Source organism: Globicephala melas, chromosome 18 (genome assembly GCF_963455315.2).
Source record: "Globicephala melas chromosome 18, mGloMel1.2, whole genome shotgun sequence".
Lineage (NCBI taxonomy): Eukaryota > Metazoa > Chordata > Mammalia > Artiodactyla > Delphinidae > Globicephala > Globicephala melas.
In genome coordinates this window covers 32,860,344-32,883,679 of record NC_083331.1, presented here as the reverse complement: position 1 = coordinate 32,883,679, position 23,336 = coordinate 32,860,344, and the positions used below count along the sequence as shown (strand labels likewise).

Sequence of the window (23,336 nt, the reverse complement as noted above, 5' to 3'; positions counted from 1 at the left end):
AAAAAGTGTCAAAGATATGATTAAGCAAAATAGTGCAGATAATGTCCAACTAGAAATCAAAATCAGTAACATGGTAAATATATACTCATAATCTGATGGTTATATTTCACATAATGATTTTTATTCTACTTCAGTTTGTACTGTGTCACTTACTCTTTCTTCCTCCATTGTTTCACACAGCATGTCTATAACACTATTGCCAATCATATTGACTGGTCTTTGGTGTACACATCTTGTTTCTCTTGTCATACACTATAATCAATATGCAGATCAGGATTAATCTTACATTTCCCCACGGTCACAATACTTCTTAACAGGGGCACTATTGACATTCTGGGTGAGAATGTTTCCTGTATTTGCAAGAAAATTAACTTCTTTGACCTTCAGATACTAAATCCTAAAGCATTCTCCCTCAGGATTCCTAGTCACTGTGACTACTCAAACTGTCTCCATACATTTCCAAACACCCACTGGAGGAAAAAAGGTACCAGATAAAATGTTTAGATCAATAGGAATAAAGAGAAGACCTTTAAAAGTTCCTGAATGACAAAGCAAGTCAAGACGAAAGATCAAGGCTCAAAATGAAAAGAAACTTCTCAATGGAACCACTGGAAGCTAGAAAGCAATCTAACAGACTTTAAATGTCTTTGAAATTAAAGGAGAATTATTTTCTAAGTACAATTCTATATTCAGCCAAACCACCCATTAATTGTGACAAAGAATAAAAATTTTTCAAATATGCAAGATCTCAAATAATAGCCAAGACCATCTACAGAGACATTTTTACAAAATCACTTTTTCCCAAGATGGGCTTTATAAATATAACACAAATATCTTATTTTTAAATCACTGTAGTCAATATTAATTTTTTCTTTAGAGAGAAAAAAAGTGGACACAAATGAGCATTTTCAGCAGAAAGCATGTTTTGGCATTTGTTCCAGTCATTATTAGAGAATAAAGGCAGCAGCCGTCTCTTGCTGACAATCTGCTATGTATTAGGGTACCCCACACTAGCACTTTATACACATTATCAATAGTCCCCACAGTAGTCGTAACATACAGGTATTGTGAGGTTTATTTAATAGAGAGAGGTAAAGTCCTTTATATATTGAATTGAAGAAATTTTTCAGCTTCCAAAATAAATCAAATATGAAGGTATTTTATTTCCTGACAAGGTTTGAATAGATATTCGGGGAGTAAGCTTTTTAGATCTGTTTAGGGATCAATTTTTCAAAATTATTCCAGTTAGGAACACCAAAATCTATGATGATCAGGAAATACAAATAACTTAAGTCATCATGAGAGTAACTGAGTATCCTGGACTACAAATGGCAGTTGAATAACCATATATACGGAATGAAGGCTTCAATTAGGCTTGGTAGGTGTGGGAGAATTTGATTTCAGTTCTTCTAAAAGAAGAAAAAAGGTAAAGATTTCCTAATCTATTTTAACTGAAGATGTACATTAGATTACAGAATAAAACAATTAATTTTACTACTAAAGAATATAATTCATTTGCATTATTATGCTGAGGCAATATAGTGAGAGAAGAATCTATAAAGGAAACTGCTTTTTAAATAAGAACACCTTAAAAAAAATAAACTCGATGAGGCAGAAGATAAAATTGTGCTTTTAAAAGAACATAGTTTTCGGGCTTCCCTCGTGGCACAGTGGTTGAGAGTCCGCCTGCCAATACAGGGGACACGGGTTCATGCCCCGGTCTGGGAAGATCCCACATGCCACGGAGCAGCTGGGCCCGTGAGCCATGGCCACTGAGCCTGTGCTCCACAACGGGAGAGGCCACGACAGTGAGAGGCCCGCGTACCGCAAAAAAACACAAAAAAAACACATAGTTTTCATATACATCCATTTAATTCCAAAATAAAATAACAGTAAGCCAAGGAAGGTCCTTAAAGGTTTCATCATTCTTGGATTTCCTTAAACCTAATACCTTTTATCTTAGGTAGTTAAGTAATGATGTCAGATATAAAGTAAATATTTTGAAACTGAACTAATCTATTAAATAAATAAAAAAATATGCTCAATCACTAAATTCTGGAATGGTGATTTTAAATAAATTAAGAAATAGCCCAAAAGTCAAATAGAAAGCTCCTCAACTCTGCATCATTCAATTCTGAATCTAGTGGCTCTCTGCCACCTTTCGTGAGGAGGCATGATTATCCCAAGCCACCAAAATACTAATTGGCACCAGGGGCCAGGTCTACAGTCACTCTAATAGGAATATACTGAGACACTCTTCTGTATAGGAAGGAGAATAAAATGCATCACTATTTCTTTCTTTTTTTTAATGACCTGAAGGGGAAAGATGAAACAAAACAAAAGCATAAATGGAAATTGGTAACATTTAATATTAAATAGGAGGAAAAAAAAAATTAGCAAAAAAATGACAGAAAAATTCATCACAAAATAGATAAAACTGTGAAAACATCTAAAAAATTAAAGTGATACAAGTCCATATGATAAAATTAATCAAAGACTACTACATGAGTTTCATTTGCCTTGTAATAAAATGTTCCTATTAGACCAGATCATGAGTTTCAAAATTCATCTTTACAAGATAATTGATTACAATGTTTTACAGCCCCATGATTTGAAATGCAAGGATCATTAAGAACGAATTTACTAATTGTCACAAATTATTTGGGTTTGTACATAAGAATATGCTTAATTAATCAGGTATCTTAAAATATTAATACTTCTTTGCAGAGTATTCATTCTCCAGTCACAGTTGTACCTGCTTTTAATAGTAAAAAAACAGGTATATTTTGTTTCCCAGGATGACTCTTCATTTTATTCTGAGACACCTACCTGAAGAAATGACTTAATTAAGAGTTTACTACGTACCTGACTCTACTTTAAGGTCTTTTGACTACATTACTTCATATAATTCTCCCAACCACGCTGAAGGGCAATATTATTATCCCCATTTTACAAGTGAATTAACAGAAAGCAAGGCTAACAGCTAGAAAATGTTGAAGCCAGAGCTTAACTCAAATCTAACTGAAGCAAAAGCCCACGATTTTCTCATTATGCCAACCTGCCTGCTCACAGGAACAAAACAGAATGTAACCAACATGTTAACTACAATTTTATCACCTACATTTGTTCATTTCTGGTGCAATGCAGAAATCACAAAAGCTCTTTGGTAAAACCAAAGGAATGGCCATTTATGGGCTAGATACTATTTTTAAAAAGTCATAGTACCACAGCATAACAGGTTACCTACTAATGCAGACATTAATTCAAGAAGAATGGTTAAAATTATTGCTGAGTAATCCTTCAACAAATAAAGCAAAATAAAAACAAATCATTAAAGATACTTGTTACAAAAAGATGGTATTAACTGATTAGTACATGAATTCACATTAAAACAGAAGCATAACATTTTCTAATATTTCTATGTTTATATATAAACCCGATTACATTTTTTTTCACATCAAAATTTTCAACTAATTTTCTCATTTACACAAATCAGGGCTTTTGTGTAAAATATCATTAGATATTGTGTATATTCTGTAATGATCACAAAACTCTTTGGCTATAAAATTTTATCTATCAGCTCAAAATTTATACTTTGTGTCCTCTGTAAAAAGTTACTTCCTCTATAAATTTATTCTGTATGAATTCTGACTTAGATTAAAAAGGTTAAGACAAGGAACTATGTTTCATTCTTAGTGGGTACATATAAACACAAGTGGTTACTAAATGATTATGTTCTCCATATAGTAAAAAATAAACTGTAGCCTTTTAAAAATATTATGTTATAGGAAGAGAAATTGCCCATTACCCCAAGCCTAAAGCATAACTTTTTCATGCTATATTAAATACGTCCTTTCTTACCACTCTCTTCAAAATAATCACTTTAACATCCATAGAACATTTATCTACTGGATATCCTTCAGCTTGTCTTCTAACCCCACTACTTCACTGACACTATTTTTGTCAAGGTCTCCAATCAGTGGTGTGTTGGAGCCAGTCTGAATATTGAACAAAAACAGATTATTAAATTTTCAGAAAATCTGCAATCTGGTTGCAGATTGAAATTAGCTAATTTTTGATGGCTTGAAATTAGCCATAGTGGAATATTTACACCACAGAAATCAGGAAAAGCTAAAAATCAGAGCATCCCTCCCCTGCCTCCCACCTCTTCCCCCACAGCCAGTTGTTAAACATTCACCAGCACACTCTTAATGCTATGTAAACCCAATGGACACCTCCCATCCTTACCTCTGTTTCTACTCCTCCTACTTTTTGGCAGCTGTTTTCTCAGTTTCCTTTGCTGACTCTTCCAGCTCTATTCAATCTCTAAATTCTACTGCCTGTTGAGTATCTCTCCTTGATTTTTGAAAAACATATCTTTAAAAAGTGTATTTCAAACTCACAGTAAGCCAATTTTCACCAACTTTCTATACATTACCTTTAAATTTTTTCACTAAAGTTATCCCTAAATCCACATGTAAATTTCTATATACAATTAATTTTTAAATTCAAATAACTACTAACTTTACATTAATAATCCGGACATTACCTGTGCAGCACTGTGGCATATTTTCACTTTCCACCTGCTATTTTATCTAGAACCTTAAACTACCTGGATAATGTCAGGTGCTATGCTGTCAGAATGCTTAAAAATCTAGGGACCACAATGTCATAACAACACAGATCAGAGCATTTCAAAGTAATTCTAGCTAAGGACCAGGGTTTTTGTTGTAGTTATTGGTTTTGGTTTTAATTTCCAATCAACTGTTGACTGTCACTTTTGTAAAATGCAGTAACAAATATTGAGGCATTGACAAACTACTAAAAGAGTTTCTGAATACTTACTCTCAATTTCAGTACTTATCTGTACTTATTCAAAATCAGACACTATATCAGTATCACTGGTACAGACTATTCACTGTTAAGGTAACAAGTCCACATTATGGAATTAGAAACAACTATCTCAAGTTAATCTTAAAGCACTATCTAGATATGTGGGGTAAATTTGCACTTCAAAAAAAAAAAAAAGGAATGGTAGAAAGAAATCAGTCCTATAAGAAAAAATCAAGGACTGGGAAGGTCATACTGGTGGTTAGGGATAGAGAGAAAGTGACAGTCAGTGGATAGATAACTACACATTTTCTCTCTTTTGCTAACAGCTTATGACTATTCACATAGCAATCATTCATCCCTGGCTTCCAAGTAAGCATTCCGCCATCAACTTCAATCAATCAGTTGCATAGGGAAATGAGGAGGAATGTTGTTTGATGCAACTGGATGTAAACATGCACAATACTCAATACATGGGCGATGTAAACATACACGATACTCAATACATGGGCAATCCTTTCTTGAGGAAATCCTTCACAAGAACATCTAGGCTAACACATACACATTCTCCTTGTCTTCTTGACCTAGTTTTCTGGCCTTCCAATAAAACTGTTACCATTCTATCATATTCCCTTCCTGTATCCCTATTCTTCATTCTTTAAAATTCAAGCTATAAATCTATAAGTCAAACTATTTAAACTGACTTGAAACTTGATTAAATGAAAATAAAACAAAACCAAAAAAGACACCTACCAACCATCCAAAGCCTGCGACTTCATACGCATTACTCACCAACCATTAATATTATACCTGCTACCATCTAAATATATTACATCTGAATATTATGTGGAATTTTAAATTATGCAGTACCATTAACCAAGAAAAATGCTACTTCTCACAAAATCCACAGAAAATAAAGAAATGGAACTCCACAAAAATAGTATATGTAATATAATCTGAATTTTATTCTGCCAACAAGAAGAGTCAATGGAGCGTTTTAAGCAAGGGGGTAGTGGGATCAAATTTGTGCCTTGAAAGATCACTGTTTGCAAAATGGAGGATGAGATGATAAAGTTCTGCAAAAAGTCAGTGGAGGGTTGATGAGGGCCTAAAGTTGGGTAGTAGGGGAGGAGATGAGGACACAATGAGTGGAGGATGCTATTGCTACTACTGCTAATCACAATGATGTTAACGATGATGATAGTGGTGGTGGCGGTGGTGTTAGAACTACCATTATATGGAGGCCTATGTGCCAAACACTGTGCTTAGCACTTTTATGCATAATCTAATTTGATCTTCTCAATAACTCTAAACTTAGGTGGTGCTACTGTTTCCCCATTTCCCAATAATGAAATTAAGGTTTCAGAGATTATATAACTTTCCCAAAGACATACAACTAGTAAAATACAAGAGCTGTGAGTTAAGTTAGTGGTAGAATCAGTTGTATTTATCTGCCACAGCATCCATTCAATTCTCCTCTTCTTTTGGTAAAAGAACTCTGCTTTCAGTGATAACTACTCCCTCCCCTTTAACATATAATCCAGAATCAATTAAGATGTCCTAAGCTCTCCTGACTAAGAAGGAGGCAGATATAGACATTAGAAGATGGAAGGTCTTTTTTCTGTCTGATATTCCAGGTATAAGGGCCATTTGATTGTTTCTGAGAAATATTTTTTTTTTATTACTTTTTCATATTATGAATGGAGATTTGACACCAACAACTGTCAAGCAGACCACCCAAGTCTCTTTGTACTCCTATTTCAGCTGCTTCACACACACAAATGCCAGCATCTCCACTGGGAGTTGAGCTTGGGGAATCAATAATCATATGATGAAAGGTATTTATCTTTTCCCAGAAAAAATGTGCTTGGAAAATTAAGATAAGTGTTTTTACGTGCCTATCTTTATATGTCATTATGCCCCCTTATATACATTGGCCTTATGCTATACCTGGTGCTACCTGACCCAATCTTTGCTTCCACGTGAAGACAGCCCATCAACACACAATTCAGAGACAGAGAAAGACCTTCCACTTATATAAGCCAATAAATTACTTTTTTTGCATATTTGGATTTCTGTGGCTTACAGCTTAATGTAAACTAATGCAGAAATTAGTGCCAGGAAAAAGAGTGATACAAGTGACAGACCTAAAATGTAAAACTTGTTTAGTAAAGGAAGGGTGCAAGGTAGTGAAAGCTGCTTCATCCCCTAAGAGAAGTTGGCACTCCTCATTGTTTGGTTAAACTGTAGCCTATTGTCTTGGAACTGAGACCACCTAACTAATGAGGCCAATGCTTTAGAGAACTTGGTATGAAAATGTCAGGGCGATGAAAGGTGTTGGTTACTTCTTATTGCCTTCAGTAAGTCCTACAAGAAAGCAACAAGCTGGCAAGCTTGAAAGTAGAAAGGACACAGATGGAACTAGCTATGAGGTGCTCTTCTCAATTATACCAACAAGCCAAAAGGACTGTGACTCAGATAATCATGCTTCTTGAGAGATTACAGAATTCTATGAACCAAGGAATAAAAGAGGAAAAGCAGAAGATGAGACTGGGTCCTGGAAAGGGGAAGCTTGATCACCTATGACCATGTCCAACATTTATGAATGTTGGATGAGTTCTTAGTTCCTATAATTGTTTAATTTAAATCTTATCCTTTTCATAAAAAATATCTCTATTTGAATTCTGTTCATATTTTTCTAAGTGTTTACCCTTTATACAACTGGGTCATATTCTCTAGTCTACTTTCTAAAATTTTGACACAAAATACGGAGAAACATAAATAAAACTTGTAACACATACTTAATTTACAAAATAAGCTATAGAAACAAGGAAACAGAGGAGTATGAATTTAAGAAAGTTACTCTGTCCACTTTTTTCACAATGCCTCTTGTTCCCCATTTGGAAAAATGAAGGTTTTCCTGGTTTTATTTAGATGTAAAAAGTTAAAACAGTGAAGTTACTGTCTTAAGGCAACCCCTCCCTCTATCTCTGGCCAACCCAGATATCTTCCATGATAATAGAAAGAATAAAACCTACTCTTTTTGTCCCAAGTTGAAACTTAAAATATATATTTCTAGTGGGCATTGTTTCAAATGGTAGTTATGTATTACTGAAGTAATATATTGATAAACTTAAGGTATGTAAAGTTGAAAGTTGGCCTGATAATCTGGCCATGAACTCTATCTAGTCTATGAAACCAAAAATTTTTTTAAGAGCCTATATATGAGCCTTTTGAACACAACCCTATCACAAACTCATCAGTTGAATATTGACATCAACTGACTTGACATCAAATTATTACATATCACATAGAACACTTTAGTGATTACTCTCATAAAACAATGTAATCCAACATCATTTTTTTTTTTTTTTGCGGTACGCGGGCCTCTCACTGTTGTGGCCTCTCCCGTTGCAGAGCACAGGCTCCGGACGCGCAGGCTCAGCGGCCATGGCTCACGGGCCCAGCCGCTCCGCGGCATGTGGGATCTTCCCGGACCCGGGCACGAACCTGTGTCCCCTGCATCGGCAGGCGGACTCTCAGCCACTGTGCCACCAGGGAAGCCCAACCTCATTTTTTTCAGAATATTTATAATAATGTCAACTAGAATTACATTTAACTTGAATTAAAAGACACAACAAAAACGTTAATGATACGAGAAAATCTCTAGGAAAAGTACATGTGATGATCAATTATAGGCACTACGTATTTTATTGCATTTCACCTTATTGTACTTTGCCAATACTGCGTTTCTTACAAACTGAAGATCTGTGGCAACTCTGAATTTGTTAGATGATGGTTAGCATTTTTGAGCAATAAAGTAATTTTTAATTAAGGTATGTACATTGTTTTTTTAGACATAATGCTATTTCATACTTAACAGACTACTGTATAGTGTAAACATGACTTTTATACGCACTGAAAAATCAAAAAAAATTTGTGTGACTCGCTTTATTGTGATGTTTGCTTTATTGTAGAAGTCTGGAACCAAACTTGCATTATCTCCAAGGTAAGTCTGTATCTCTGACGGAAATTTCTAAAAATCAGGATAAAGAAATGATAGTGCCCTTTGTTCTTTTAGAGAAAATTACATAATACAATGTGAAAGTAAATGTGTTACTTACCTGCATTAAATCTGTAAGAAACACATTCTTAGAGGATATATTTTTTTTTTTTTCCAACAAGCCTAACACGTTACACAGAATTTGATATGACATAACAAGTCCATCCAGGCCTAGGCTTATTCAGCTAAACATGACTTTTAGGGTTACCTGAACTAAACAAAATCCTCAGACAGCTTAAATGATACAAAACATAGAAGCAAGAGAGGTTTGATAATTCAACTGAATTAGAAACAAACATTTTAAAAAAATCCAAATATACACATCATTGAATAATGATAACTTCTTTATAATCAATTTAGGTATGTAACAGACACAAATAATGACACTAATGATATGAACATGAATAAAATTAAGAGCCCATAGTTATTTTCATTAGCTGTCCATAAGGCATTTAACCATTAAAATTTATGGAGACTCTATCCTGAAAAGCTTTCTAGATTTTCCTTAGAAAAATGGCCAATATTTTCTCCCATCAATGCAGAGTTAATTTTAGAACGTAAGATTTATGGAACAATGACCAAATTCTGAGGGAAAACCAAAGTAGAGATTCAATTTTACAAAAGTAAGAGGTTATTCTGGGCTTTATTTTCAATTAAAAAGAAACATGAAATCATGAAGTAAGCAGAAAAACAATTCATTAACTTGCCTCAACTGTTTACTATGAACCTCAGCTCACCTAGGAATACCTCAATAGTATGAGAATTAATAAGAGAAGGAATAACAGAATGATCTTTTTTTTTGCAAGATACCTGAGGAGGACAACACATCAAACATTTCCATTAATCCTGTCACCTTTATTGTAACAGGATTGCATGAAGACAGAGCCAAGAGAATACAGGCACACCTCGTTTTATTGCGCTTTGCAGATATTGCATTTTTTTTTTTAACAAACTGAAGGCTTGTGGCAACCCTGCATCAAGGAAGCCTACTGGCACCACTTTTCCAACAGCATTTGCTCACTTCCATTCTCTGTGTCACATTTTGGTAATTCAAAATATTTCAAACTTTTTCATTATTATTATATTTGTTATGGTGATCTGTGATCAGTGATCTTTGATGTTACTACTATGACTTGCTGAAGCCTCAGATGATGGTTAGCATTTTTTTTTAACAATAAAGCATTTTTAATTAAGGTATGTACATTGTTTTTCCAGACATAATACTATTGCACACTTAACAGACTACAATATAGGATAAACTTTTTTTTTTTTAAACATAACTTTTATATACACTGAGAAACCAAAAAATTCGTGTGACTTGCTTTATTGCAATATTCACTTTATTGCGGTGGTCTGGAACCGAACCTGCAATATCCTCCAGGCATGCCTGCATAAGAAACATCTACAAGCATGATAATCTTCAGTCCATTTATGTATCAATTTATTGTCCCGCTGCTTGTGCTCATGTTTGTTATCATTAATCTCCTCTGATGCGATGTCAGCATCATGAAAGAAAGAGTTTAGGGTGAGAAGAGCTATTACTGAAAGGATAAGTTTCTCTGCTCAAACATTTAAAACAATGAAATACTGCAAACCAAGCAGTATTTTCAAGGCTGCCTGTTTAAAGGATTTCTTAGCCATTCAAAACAACTAGTTAGCCTTATTTTGGCAATAAAACTTTGAAATAAAGAATGTAATATTATTACAGATTACAAAAACGTCAGATCAGATTTGACTATTGTCAAAATACCTCTGCTAAGTCTTTATATTTTGTTTAGTGTTGCTTACACTAAGTAAATGATAAAAAGGTTTACACAAAGTAAATAATAATATTCTTTTTAATAAGCATTCCTATGACCTTTTAAGTTTGTGGTTTCTTCTGTCTCACAAACTAACAGTAAGCTTCTTTGAGGCAAGAGCTACAAAATCCATCTATTTCGATGAATTTTCTGAATGAGGTATTTTATTAAATTTTGTACCCCTGCTGCTTACCATAGACCAGGTACAAATAAATACTACATAAAATACTGCATATATAGAATGAACAATTTCTTACAACACATACAGTTGTAGCCTCACTTCAGTCTCAATCCCATTTTCCACCTTGCCAATGGACAAATTTTTTTTCTGAAAGCACCAAACTTTGTTACTGTCATGCCACAAACCCTTTCATGGCTTTACACTGTCATTTGGATACAGTAAAAACTCCTTAGGACAAAATCCTCTTGATTTTACATCTGGCCTTTTACATCTGGCCTTATACCTCTACCTCTCCCATAACCTCCCAGGCATAGGAACTGGCGTTCTGCTGCCTCCAAGCCTGGACATGCAGAGTTCCCTATATCTGGACCGCCCTTCCCCCAACACTCCTCCTTTGACCTGTCTAAATGCCACCTACTCTAAGAAGCCTCTGCCTATTTCCCATCTTGGTTAGCTGGCCTCCCCACACAGTACTTCTAGGAAAGAACAGAAATTTGCTTCTCTGAGAACAGTGGTTATCAAGTAGGACAGAAAACTCTAATGTAAGTTGGAGAGGGTAATTTCTGGGGTTAGGATGATCAAAGGAACATGTGAATTTGGATAAAATTTAAGAGCCTCTACAAACATTAGAAATACCTAATTTTTTAATTTGGGGATTTATGAAGGTTACAGGTTATATTCCTTGTGAAAATCTAGGGTGTGAAATACTATTATAATGCCTATATCTTTCTCATATTCTAGCTGACTCTGTACCATATTAAGAACAATAATGTAAATACAAAACAGTCTACTAAAACAATATCCAATATTAACATATGTGTTTATAAATTTCTGTTCCCTCAGAAGTAAATCTCTCTAACACTGATGTTTGGATTTCAGTGTATTATTCATGTCATGTATCTTAATTAACTTTAATACCTTTTCCCAAGTGGAATGCTAGTATACTACATTTTGTTGGTATAGGATGTGTTCTGTGAGAACTGAAAGCTGATAGACACACAGGTCACCGTAGATTACTATTCTTGGTCTCAACTTCATTAGGATTTAGTAGAGACTCTAGGAGTCAAAAGCAAATGTAGGGAGACAGAAGGATAAAAGGAAATCAAAGGAGCTCTGATTGGGATAGTATAAAGGAAGGTTGGGACAAAAATATCTAGAAGTCAGATTTTAAGAAGCAGTAGAGATTCTCCTGCTAACCTTGCAGAAGCAAACATGTGAACTGCCTAGGGAGGAGGTCACGTGGCAAGGACCTGAGGGCTTCTAGGAGCTGAAGGCACTCCCCATGAAACATCAAACAAGAAAGCAAGAATGTCAGTCCTACATCCACAAGAAAGTGAATATTGCTAACAACCAGTTAACTTGTAAGAGGACCTTAAGCCTGAGGCAAGATCACAGCCCCAGCTGAAATCTTGATTTTAGTATGTGAAACATTGATCAGAGATCTCAAGTAAGCTGTGTTTTGACTCCTGAACCACAGAAACTATGAGATAGTATACTTGCATTGTTTTAAGCCACTGACCTTTTGGTAATTTGTGAAACAGCAACAGGAAATGAATTCATCATACTTTTTTTTTTTTTTTTTGCGATACACGGGCCTCTCACTGTTGTGGCCTCTCCCGTTGCGGAGCACAGGCTCTGGACGCGCAGGCTCAGCGGCCATGGCTCACGGTAGCCGCTCCGCGGCATGTGGGATCTTCCCGGACCGGGGCACGAACCCGTGTCCCCTGCATTGGCAGGCAGACTCTCAACCACTGCGCCACCAGGGAAGCCCTCATCATACTTTAAAAGCAAGAAAATATTGCTCTTACATGTGTCTACTTACAAATCTCATCTACATTCTACATCCAACATTTGTTTTTCAAACAATGCATTATCTTTTCTTTGACATCTAACAAAAGATTCCATTTTCATGAAATCTGTAAACTTTAAATTTGTTATAAAAGTGTTTTATCTCTGAGTTTAAATTTAATTTGAAATATATCTGAAAGAGAAAACTAAAAGAATATTTCTCTAACTTTTTGGAATCATATATTAAAATCTTACAATTCTAGAAAATATTTATCATATTCCATACTTCAATTAAAAAAATAAACATTTAACATGATTATATCTCTTTCAGTATTATGTTAATCACTAAAATATATCATACTAAGAAATATATCACAATGTGGGAGCATACTCACTCACTGTGCTCATTTAACCCTAACCATAACCACATATTTTCATACAACGTGTAATATGTAGAGAAAAAAGAGACCAATTTCACAATCAAAAAAGTTATATAAAGTTATATAGTAATTTCTCCAACATAACAATATGTTTTCATAGCTAAATCTGTCATCTAGTAAACTGAGGGAAAGAGTTTGGTGATATTGCCCATCGTACAGTTAAAGGGCAAAATAAGCTTTAATATTTTCAGAATGCAACAATTAAAACTTTCTTCTGTACTTTTGTCAAACAGGAAATTTGTAATTAAATAAATTTGTAAATACCCACGAGTAGACATTCACACTGTCAGTATATTATACCTTTTTTGTACAATTCCAAATAAAGTTTGGTGTTTCAAAAAGAAATCTGCTTTAGGGACTTCCCTCGTGGCGCAGTGGTTAAGAATCTGCCTGCCAATGCAGGGGACATAGGTTTGAGCCCTGGTCCAGGAAGATCCGACATGCCACGAAGCAACTAAGCCCGTATGCTACAACTACTGAGCCTGCGCTCTAGAGCCCGTGAGCCACAACTACTGAGCCTGCATGCCACAACTACTGAAGCCCATGCGCCTAGAGGCCATGCTCCGCAACAAGAGAAGCCACCGCAATGAGAAGCCCACGCACCACAACGAAGAGTAGACCCCGCTTGCCACAACTAGAGAAAGCCCGCACGCAGCAACGAAGACCCAACGCAGCCAAAAATAAATAAATAAATAAATAAATTATAAAAAAGAAATCTACTTTAAGCTGGCTTACCTTCCACACTCAAAGTCCCCATTTTAGATTCCAAGAAGTCAAATAATGTGCTTGGTGCTGACGGCCTTGCATTTCCCAGTTCCTCTTCATCTTCAGATCTTATTCGCCCCCTGCCTTTTCCTTTACCTTAAGAAGTAAAGCAAGACATATACATTATACATGCAAAAACAAAAAAAGAATATACACTAAAATATAATCAGCAGACATCTTAAGTAGAACTTTATATATATATTTCTTTTCATATTTTTCTGTATATTCTACATCCATTAAAACAAAAATGTTTTTAAATGACTATATTAAGTAGCACCTTTAATCCTTTAAATGATCTATCTGGAAATTTGAATTTGTTCATGTAAATTATCTTTTAAGGAAAATAAATCATTTTTATATGATTTTTCTTTAACCACTTATTTTTTTTTTAATTGAAGTATAGTTGATTTACAATGTTGTGCCAATCTCTGCTGTATAGCAACCACTTATTTTTTTAAAAGAATATAGGACTGGGACTTGAAAAATCACATAATACATTTGACCATACAATAATTTTAAAATAACATTAAATAAAAGTCATGTTCCTGTTAATTATTAAAAGTTTATAGACTAGTCATTCATACAAATGGCCTAGTTCTAGAAATAGTTAATAGAGCTAGTTACTTCATATTTTCTGTATTATTCATGGCCTTGTTAAATAAGGTATTAGACCTACTTTATATAAAGATGAAGACAATGAGACTAAGAATAACCTACATAAGACTGTGGTTCCCAAACTGCTGCTCCTTCCACTTACCATAATGGTAAATGAAGTTATAGCCTTCACAGCAACAAAACCCAGTCTTTGTCGACAACATATATTTCTCTGAAAATCAAATAATACTGTCTGGCACATTGCTTAATGAATTATACCTCTCAGAGGTGGACCCGTAACAGGTTTCTGTTTATTGCTGTTAAGAAGTACATTCAGTGCTGCTTCTAAGTTGTTGCCATTATCCATGAGAGCTTGCCTTGATGCTTCTTTACTAAATCCCATTTCTGTTATGTGCCTCAGAGCCTTCTCATCAACCTGTAAAGAACGAAGAGAAAAGTTATGCTGATAGCCAATAAACAAGCAAGGTATAAGTTTTTAACTACATGCTGTTTTTTAACTAAAAATTACATCTGATGTTTATGGAAAAAATGTGATATTAATACATCACTTGCTGTTTTTTCATACCAATAGTCAAGGAAGGATCTGTGATATGCAGGGTTGTGCCTTCAGTACTTTCTCTGTATCATTACAAATGCAAAACAAACAAAAAAGAAATTTTATATGTCAGAATAAGGCTTTTGAAAATAATACAGGCAGTGAAAACTACCTAATGAAAAATTTTCATGGTTGATACTTCTCTGTCCTAAGGAAGTGCAATTTATATAGCACCTCTCCAAAAATGCAAAGTATAAAAAGAAGCTAACAAAATAGTACCATCTCAGTAGCTTGGTTTTTTTTCTACTCTCTATTGTTTCAGTACTCTGCTCTATATTTATTAGCAATACTATCTATGAAGCTTTGACAGCCTGTACCCCAAGTAAAAAATCTACTTTACAAATGTCAGAACCCCAAATCTTGAAAAATCTAGACCTGAGTAGAATTAAAGAACTGTTTAAGTAACATAAACATATCCCATGAAGAAATTACTGAATCATAACCAGCTGAGGAATACATAACTAACTTTTATACATTTAAGAGTTAAGATGGATAGGCTTTAAGATAGCATTACACATGGCATGCATGGTGCAGACAGCTACTCTGATACCCATGTAGACGTTGTTAAAAGCACAGCACTTTTTAAAAAATCCTGTTTTTAAAACCCTGACTTTTTTTCAAACCCTGATTTTGTGACTTCCAAAGACAAAATCCTTTCTAAATATAGTAGCAACGATCAACAGATCAGAGCTGACACATAAGAGAAAATTTACATCCCTGCTGTAGATATACTAAAGCAAATGTAAAAAGGATTAGACATTAAAACTATAATTCATCCTTCTTATTCAAAAACTTATCTAAATGTAAAAAAAAATCCTTCCAAAGCCTTTCCCTCTCCCAATTATCTCCCAAGTAAATATCTAATTAAGAATATTATCCCATACATAGAATTTAACCAAACACACTCAAGAATCAATTAATATCCAACCTTGGTATAACTTATTGTACCTTTCTTGTTAACCTGATTTGCAGTTAACCAGTTAACTCTCATTCAGTGCTGTTGGCAGGGCCATGCTCTCTCTGACAGATTTAGGGAAGAACCTTCCCTGCCTCTTCTAGTTTCTGTTCTTTGCTGGCAATCCTGGGCATTCCTTAGCTTATAGATGTATCACTCCAGTCACACAGCCATCTTCTCACTGTGTGTCTTCAGGTCAACTTCCCTCTGTAAGTGTCTATCTCTGTGTCTAAATTTCCCCTCTTTATAAGGAGATTAAACTAGGGTCATATTGGCTTAGGGCCCAACCTAATGACCTCTTTTTAACTTGGTATCTCTGCAAAGATCCTGTTTCCAAAGAGAGTCAGTCACATTTTAAGGTACTGGTGGTCAAGACATCAAACTATCTTGTTTGGCAGGGGGGTAGCATGGGGGTGATGGATGGGACACAATTCAACCTATTATACCACCTATTATCAAAAATTATTTTAAGAACCTGTCAACTGACATCCTAATCAAGTCCTCTTTCAATTGTTGAAAATAAAGAGCTGAATACCATGCAACATGCAAAAGAACAGGGTTCCTGGTCATTAAAATTTCAAACTGTCCTTTTGATAGTCTCCTTCATTCTTAAATGACAGTTTTTCTGAATACAGAATTACAGGTGAACAGTTTTTTTTCTTTCCGTACTTTCAATATATCACCCCACTGCTTCCTTGCCTCCATACTTTCTGATGAAAAATTGGCCATTTATTTATTGAGGATCCCTTGTATTTGATGAGTTGCTTCTCTCTCACTGCTTTCAAGATTTCCTGTCTGTACCTTCCAACAACTTGATTATGTGTCTTGGTGTGTCTCTGAGTTTATCCTATTGGAGTTCACTAAGCTTCTTAGATTTGTAGATTTCATCAAATTTGGGAGTTTGGGGGCATTAGTTCTTCAAATATTTTTTCTGTCCCTTTTTCTCTTCTATTGGGAAGAGAACATACACAACATAATGTGTATGTTGGTATATTTGATGGTACCTCATAGGTCCCTTAGGCTCTATTTTTCTTCATTTTTTTCTCTTTTTGCATCTTAGACTGGGTAATTTCAATTGCCCTATATTAAAGTTCACTGATTCTTTCTTCTGCCTGCTCTAGTCTGATGTTGAACCTGACTAATGAAATTTTTTATTTCCACTACTGTACTTTCCAGTTCCAGAATTTCTATTTTGTTTATTTTTATAATTTATCTTTATTGATATTCCCTACTTGTTCATATATTGTTCTCCTGATTGCTTTTAGCTCTTTGTCAATGGTTCCTTCACACCTCTGAGCATTTCTAAGACAGTTAATTTAAGTTCTTGTTTAGTAATCCCAATGCCTGAGCTTCTTCAGGGATAGTTCCTTTCAATTTCTTTTTTTTCCTGTGAGTGGATCATACTTTCCTGTTTTATGGTATGCTTTGTAATTTTCTGTTGAGAACTGAAAATTCTGAATACTGTATTGATGGTAATTTTGGAAATCAGATTCTCCCTCCTCCTCAGGGACTGCTGTTGTTACTTAATGAAGACTGCAGCTGTAAGTTTGTTTAGCAACTTTTCCAGATTTTCTTTTGTAAGGATTTTATTCCTTGTGATATGTGATCACTGGAGTCTTTGTTCCATTATCTCCCTGGTCAGCCAGTGACCAGCCTCTTTCTTCATTAATCACCATCTGTATGCTGCAAGAGTTTGATTTGACTCCAGAGTTGTAAAATAGTTGCTTCAGACAATGTTTGTCAGCTTAAGAGTTGTTTTGGTGGACAGCCCAATTTCTGGAGCTTTCCATTCTGCCACCTTTGTGATATCACTCCCTTCATATGTTTTTACTCCTCACAACAATCCCAAACTGCTGGTCTTTGGTGTTCTATGGCAAGACATCCCCAGATGAGGGTTCTCAATTCACTCAAGTTTAAGAGTTTCTTGAGTTAGAGACTGTGTAGTTTTCAACTTGCTGTATCCACTCAAACCTGAAAACTGACTTTTTTTTTTAAAGAAAGAGATGATCATGTATTCAAGGAAAAGATAGTCTGGCTCTGTTATAAACCTATTCTCCTTGGCTAGTGATTGATTTAGGAGTGGGCATGTGACCTAGTTCTAGTCAATGAACCATAGATGGAATTTACTGGAGATTTCCAAAATTATTTTTTTATCTGATAAAACAGATCCACATCCAGATAAATGTCCCCTTTCCTTCTTGCCTTTGAACTTTTTGCATGAAGATTTAACACACAGAGAATCCTGTAACCCAGAGAAGAAAACCAAGAAACTAGAGAGATGCTCACCAGAGCTCCAACACTGTTATACTGCTGAATTTACCAATCTTTGTAACCATCTATCTCCAAATTTCTTGTTATATGGGATGATGAAACCCCATTAGTTAAGCTAGTCTTAGCACTCTACAGACAAAATCACCCCAAGTCATTTAACCTTTAAAGGCAGAGGAAAATGAATTCCTGTCAGTTCCCTTATATCTGAGGACACTGTAGCATACCAGAAATATCTCTGACTCCTCCCATTATCTCAAAAATCCAGGAATATTTTGCAATTGAGTCTATAATATACATTTTCCATTTCAATATATTTTTCCCAAAGAACACAACAAAACAAAATCACTTTAGACAAAATTTGAGAAAAGATGTGGGGAAGGTAGGGAATGGCCCATAACTGTATGGTTCTGAGGCATCATCTTTTAGAATATAATTTCCATTGAGCGTTCTCCGTTTAATTTGATGACTTTTTATCAATCCATTCTAAAAGACATCATTCAGACATTAGAAAGTTAAGTAAAACATAAATTTTACTTAAGTAAATTATTTTTCAACCAATCCAAATTTTCCATGGAATAACTGGAAATTATTAACTGGACTCCTTAATGAACGCCTTCTTAGAGTTGTGACACCTATTTATAATATACGCAAAAAGCCAGTGGTGGTTCTGAGAAAGAATTAAAAAATCCAAGGCTATTAAAGAAAAAAAGGCTATTAAACTTTGTGGTTGGTTCTTCAGCCTTACCAGTTCTCTGTAGACACCTTCATGTTTTCCCTCTGATTTGTTTGACTTTTCCTTCTGTAAAATCTCCCTATTTCGGTTGCCAGCAGCACTCATGTTGAGATTACTTCTAGCACCACCACCACCTCCTCCAAATGTCTTGGTCTTCAGATAACAGAAAGATAAAAGAAATGTAAATAAATAACATTTTAAAAAAGCTCTAAAGGCTAAGCTATGACTAAAATCTGAAGTAGTTAAGTTTCTTAATTATGTTTTACAGGAAAAAAATGAAATGTTAACTAATTCTTTCTAAATATCTACTAGTCATAATCTCACAAGTCCAGGGGAGGCAATTAAAAAAATTACATGATTATAATCTTTAAATCTCCAAGGCAAATCATCAGAATAAACTTAAGTAGACAACAATATAAAAGAAAAGAAAATAGTACAAGTATTATGGAGATTAGGTGTCAAAAATTATTCTAGGGTAAAATACTTGACTGATATCATGAGACAAATCCAGCTACATGGCAAGGCTTTCTTCAGCAAGGCACCTAACCTATCTAGGAATCTGTTACATTATGTTCAGGATTCTATGCTCAGGATTCTAGAACCTAAGAAAGTAGAAAAATAATACAAATTTTAACATGGGATTAAAAGTCTCATTACTAATTTATTATTTACATTGATTACCACATATGCTATATCTTACCAACTATGTATAAAAGCTTTAAAGTCCATATTTCTTATTTTGTCTGACTTATTTGAATAATTATATGTGTAATCAAATTTGAATTTGATCTCATTTTTGTTTTGTCAAAACTACAGTGGAAAGACTAGAACATAAAAAACATCGGTTAGGAAAGATACAAATTCATGACTGAAAAGCATTCCGCAGTTATTTGTACAATATTAAATTAAATATCTGGTTATATAATATCTTTATAGTTTTCTAAGAGCTAATAAAAGCAGAAGCCAAGACTTGATTTTTATTAGATATAATTATCAATATTTTTTAATGTATCTTAAAATGATTACAATAAGAAAACATCCTAGATATACATTTATATAAGACTGGGAAATTATTTTGAATCAGATGAAAATGTAAAGAAATAGAATCTGAAAAATAGAAAAATGATGTGAGATAAGCATCAATGGACAACATATTAAATACCTCTATTAGGTAGTTGATACACCACAATATTTAAGTTTAATTCAAATCAAAATTAAAACTACATCTTCAAAGACCAAAGACCCATTACTGGATTCATTCAGTTTTTGGTTTCTGCAATCCCAGCAAAAAAAGAAAAAAAATAGCTTTGGAATGTCTTGATAGTCATTGCTTACATAACCACAAGGAAAAATGTGAGTTTATATTAATGTGATACAAAGTTTATTAGATTGGGAGACAATGTAGTACAGGTAAGAATACAGGCTTAAGAGCTACACAAGGCTGGGACTAAATCTGTACTGAGCCACTTCCTAGTTCCCGCCCTCAGGCAAGTCACTTAACTTCTACCCTCCGTGAACCTCGGGTTTCTCATCTTTAAAATAGGGACGAGAGAATTCCCTCGTGGTACAGTGGTTAGGACTCCACGCTTCCACTGCAGGGGGCAGGGGTTCGATCCCTGGTCAGGGAACTAAGATCCCACAAGCCGCTGGACGGCCCCAAAACACCTACCTCACTGGGATGTTGTGAGGATTAAGTGACATCATCAACATGAAGTGATGAGTTCAATAACTGGCACATAGTAAACACTCATAACAGATGGCAATATTACTGTCTTGCTTAATATATTAGAACATAGTTACCTGAAAAGTCTGGATCCTGACCTGTTCCAAATTAAATATATTTCTGGAATTTAAATTATGTAACTCCAAAAGTGCTTTTTATTTTGGTGCCAGTGAAATAGTCCCATCTTCTGGAGGCATTTCCTTATTATTTTCTTTCCATTTTATGGATTAAGGAATAGGATAAATAGCATTTTCAGAATTGCTTTTCACTGCTTTAAAACAGTTGTTACCCACTAAACATACAAATATCTAGAAACATCACAACTTAAACATTACCCATAAGGTAACTGATGTTGTCGTGTATGAGCCACACCACCCCGTCCATATTATGTGAATTAGGCATCTGTGACATCATCACCATCATAAACCCCAAGTGGGCCTTAATGCTGTCTTGCAATCTTACTACATTTTCTTAGCCCATTCACCCTCCCAATCTTCTTTAGCAAGGGACCAAACCTATCTAGGAATCTGTTACATTATGTTCATGATCCAGTAATAGGATTCTAGAATCTAAGAAAGTAGACAAATAATACAAATAATAAAAACCATTATTTTACATGTTCTCCTCACTCCTCAAATCTCAAACATCTTCTCCCTCATTGTGCCTGTTTGACCATGCTTACTTCCTCACTGAAAAAATGGAAATAATCACTAAAGAACTTACATAGATTTTTACCACATCAACCCACCCACTGATATCTGCACACTTATACTTTATCTTACCAGCATCTACATGAATGATAAAGGAATGTGGAGAGAATGAATGACTCCTCTAACTCTACATTAATTCTCAGGTCACATCTTACATGACTTTTCAACAGTCTTTGATAAATTCAATACATCATCCTCCATGAAATAATTTCTGTATTCTCTTGTTTTGATCCTGTCTTACTGGTCACACCTTGGCTGCTTTCATTCAACTGGTAAGGTTGAAATGCTACAGGGTTCATTCCTTCTCCTTTTCTCTTCCCTTCAGCTCTCATTCCCTTGGTGATCTCATTTGACCTCATGATTTTAAATATAATCCATATGCCTACCACTTTCAAATGCATACATCCAATCCAAAACTCACCTTTCAGCTACACTCTTCTCTGTATTACTGCCTATTAAACATTACCACATGGATGCCTAAGAGGTACCTCAGTATTAATATACTAATTATATTAATAACACCCTGTTCCACCCTGGTCTTCTCCAGTACAAAGTAAGCAACTCTAACCAGCCAATTTTTCAGGCCAAAACCCTTGAAGTCATTCATAACACCTCTTTTTCTCTCAAGCTCCATCTTTAATCTCTCAAAAACTCTGATGGCTGTATTTTCAAAATACCAGAATCTGAACACTTTGTACCGCCTACACAGCTGCCATTGCTACCAAAAACTTTTCTCCCCCTGGATTACTTCAGTAATTTCCTAACTTGTCTGATTCCCATCTTCCAGAAAATAGACATCAAACAAGATTTTGGAAAGAAAGTTTGTCTGAGAAAAATGTAAATCAAAAGAACAACTTTCCTATAATCATTAAGAAATTGATATACTCCCAATATCCTTTTCGGAAACTCCATAATTTTAACAGCTTTTTGGGAAAGAAGAAATGCATTTTATGTAAACTGTGCAAAATGAATTAATTTCAGAAATATTAAAAATGATTTTTAAATGTCTTAGAATAGAGAAAACATTGAGGAATAGCAATAGTCACATTTACTGAAGGCTTTTAGCAAAGGACTATTTTAACTGAGGCAGTGAGACTATAATTAGGGGCTCTCAGCTTCTCAGCATTATTCCAACTCTATTTCTTAGTTAGGATATGGCTGTGATCTTATGCTTACTATGCCTGACTTCTACCCTAGTTTACCATTAACTTAGCTTAGCTTGTTGGATGAAGAAAGCTGTTGATGTATATCGAGACTGAAGATTAGTTATTCTATAGGCCTCACCCTTGTTCCTTATTCTCCAGGAACAGCTAATCAAAGATTTATGACTTAATGTTCCAACCACAAGCGAGACTTGCTAGCTACTTGGAATCGTGTGATCAAGAAAAACGTCCTGAAAATGGAAGACAGCCCCCTCCCCATGAGCATGTAGCCCTTTCCTCTTTCCCCTATATAATCTCCAAGCAAAACTGGCGAGTTGGGAGTTGGTTTTTTGGAACATACATCTACCTTCTCCCCAGGATTCCCGGCTTCCTCAATAAAGCTATCTTTCATTTAACCCAACACTCTCAGCATTGGATTCTTGAGTGACAAGCTGCCGAACTGGAGTTCAGTAACTATATCATGATCTGTGCCATGTAGTATTCTAAATGTTTTAAAGATTAGCAATTTTAATTCTCACAGTTTCATAGATAAAGTAAATATGGTACAAAACTTAAATAACCTATCCAAGGTTGTCAGCAGGATATGTTTCCTGTCTGTCTGATTCCAGAATTTGTGCTCTTGTCCCCTACATAAACAGGACAGAAAGACACTGCAGGAAGAACTACCAAAATTCAAGAAGTCTCCTACTTAAAATTTGAATTTAA

At 34.9% G+C, this 23,336-nt stretch overlaps 1 protein-coding gene across 1 annotated transcript in view; it reads right to left on the bottom strand.

Annotated features, from left to right (window-relative positions):
- TDRD3 (tudor domain containing 3) overlaps positions 1-23,336 on the bottom strand; it is a 203,135-nt gene that overhangs the window by 50,802 nt on the left and 128,997 nt on the right. The window contains exons 8-10 of the mRNA XM_030830358.3: positions 19,048-19,188; positions 14,740-14,896; positions 13,837-13,962 (exon numbers count right to left, since the gene is read on the bottom strand). Of these exons, the coding sequence (XP_030686218.1) occupies positions 13,837-13,962; positions 14,740-14,896; positions 19,048-19,188 (424 nt within the window). The remainder of the gene's footprint in view (positions 1-13,836; positions 13,963-14,739; positions 14,897-19,047; positions 19,189-23,336) is intronic.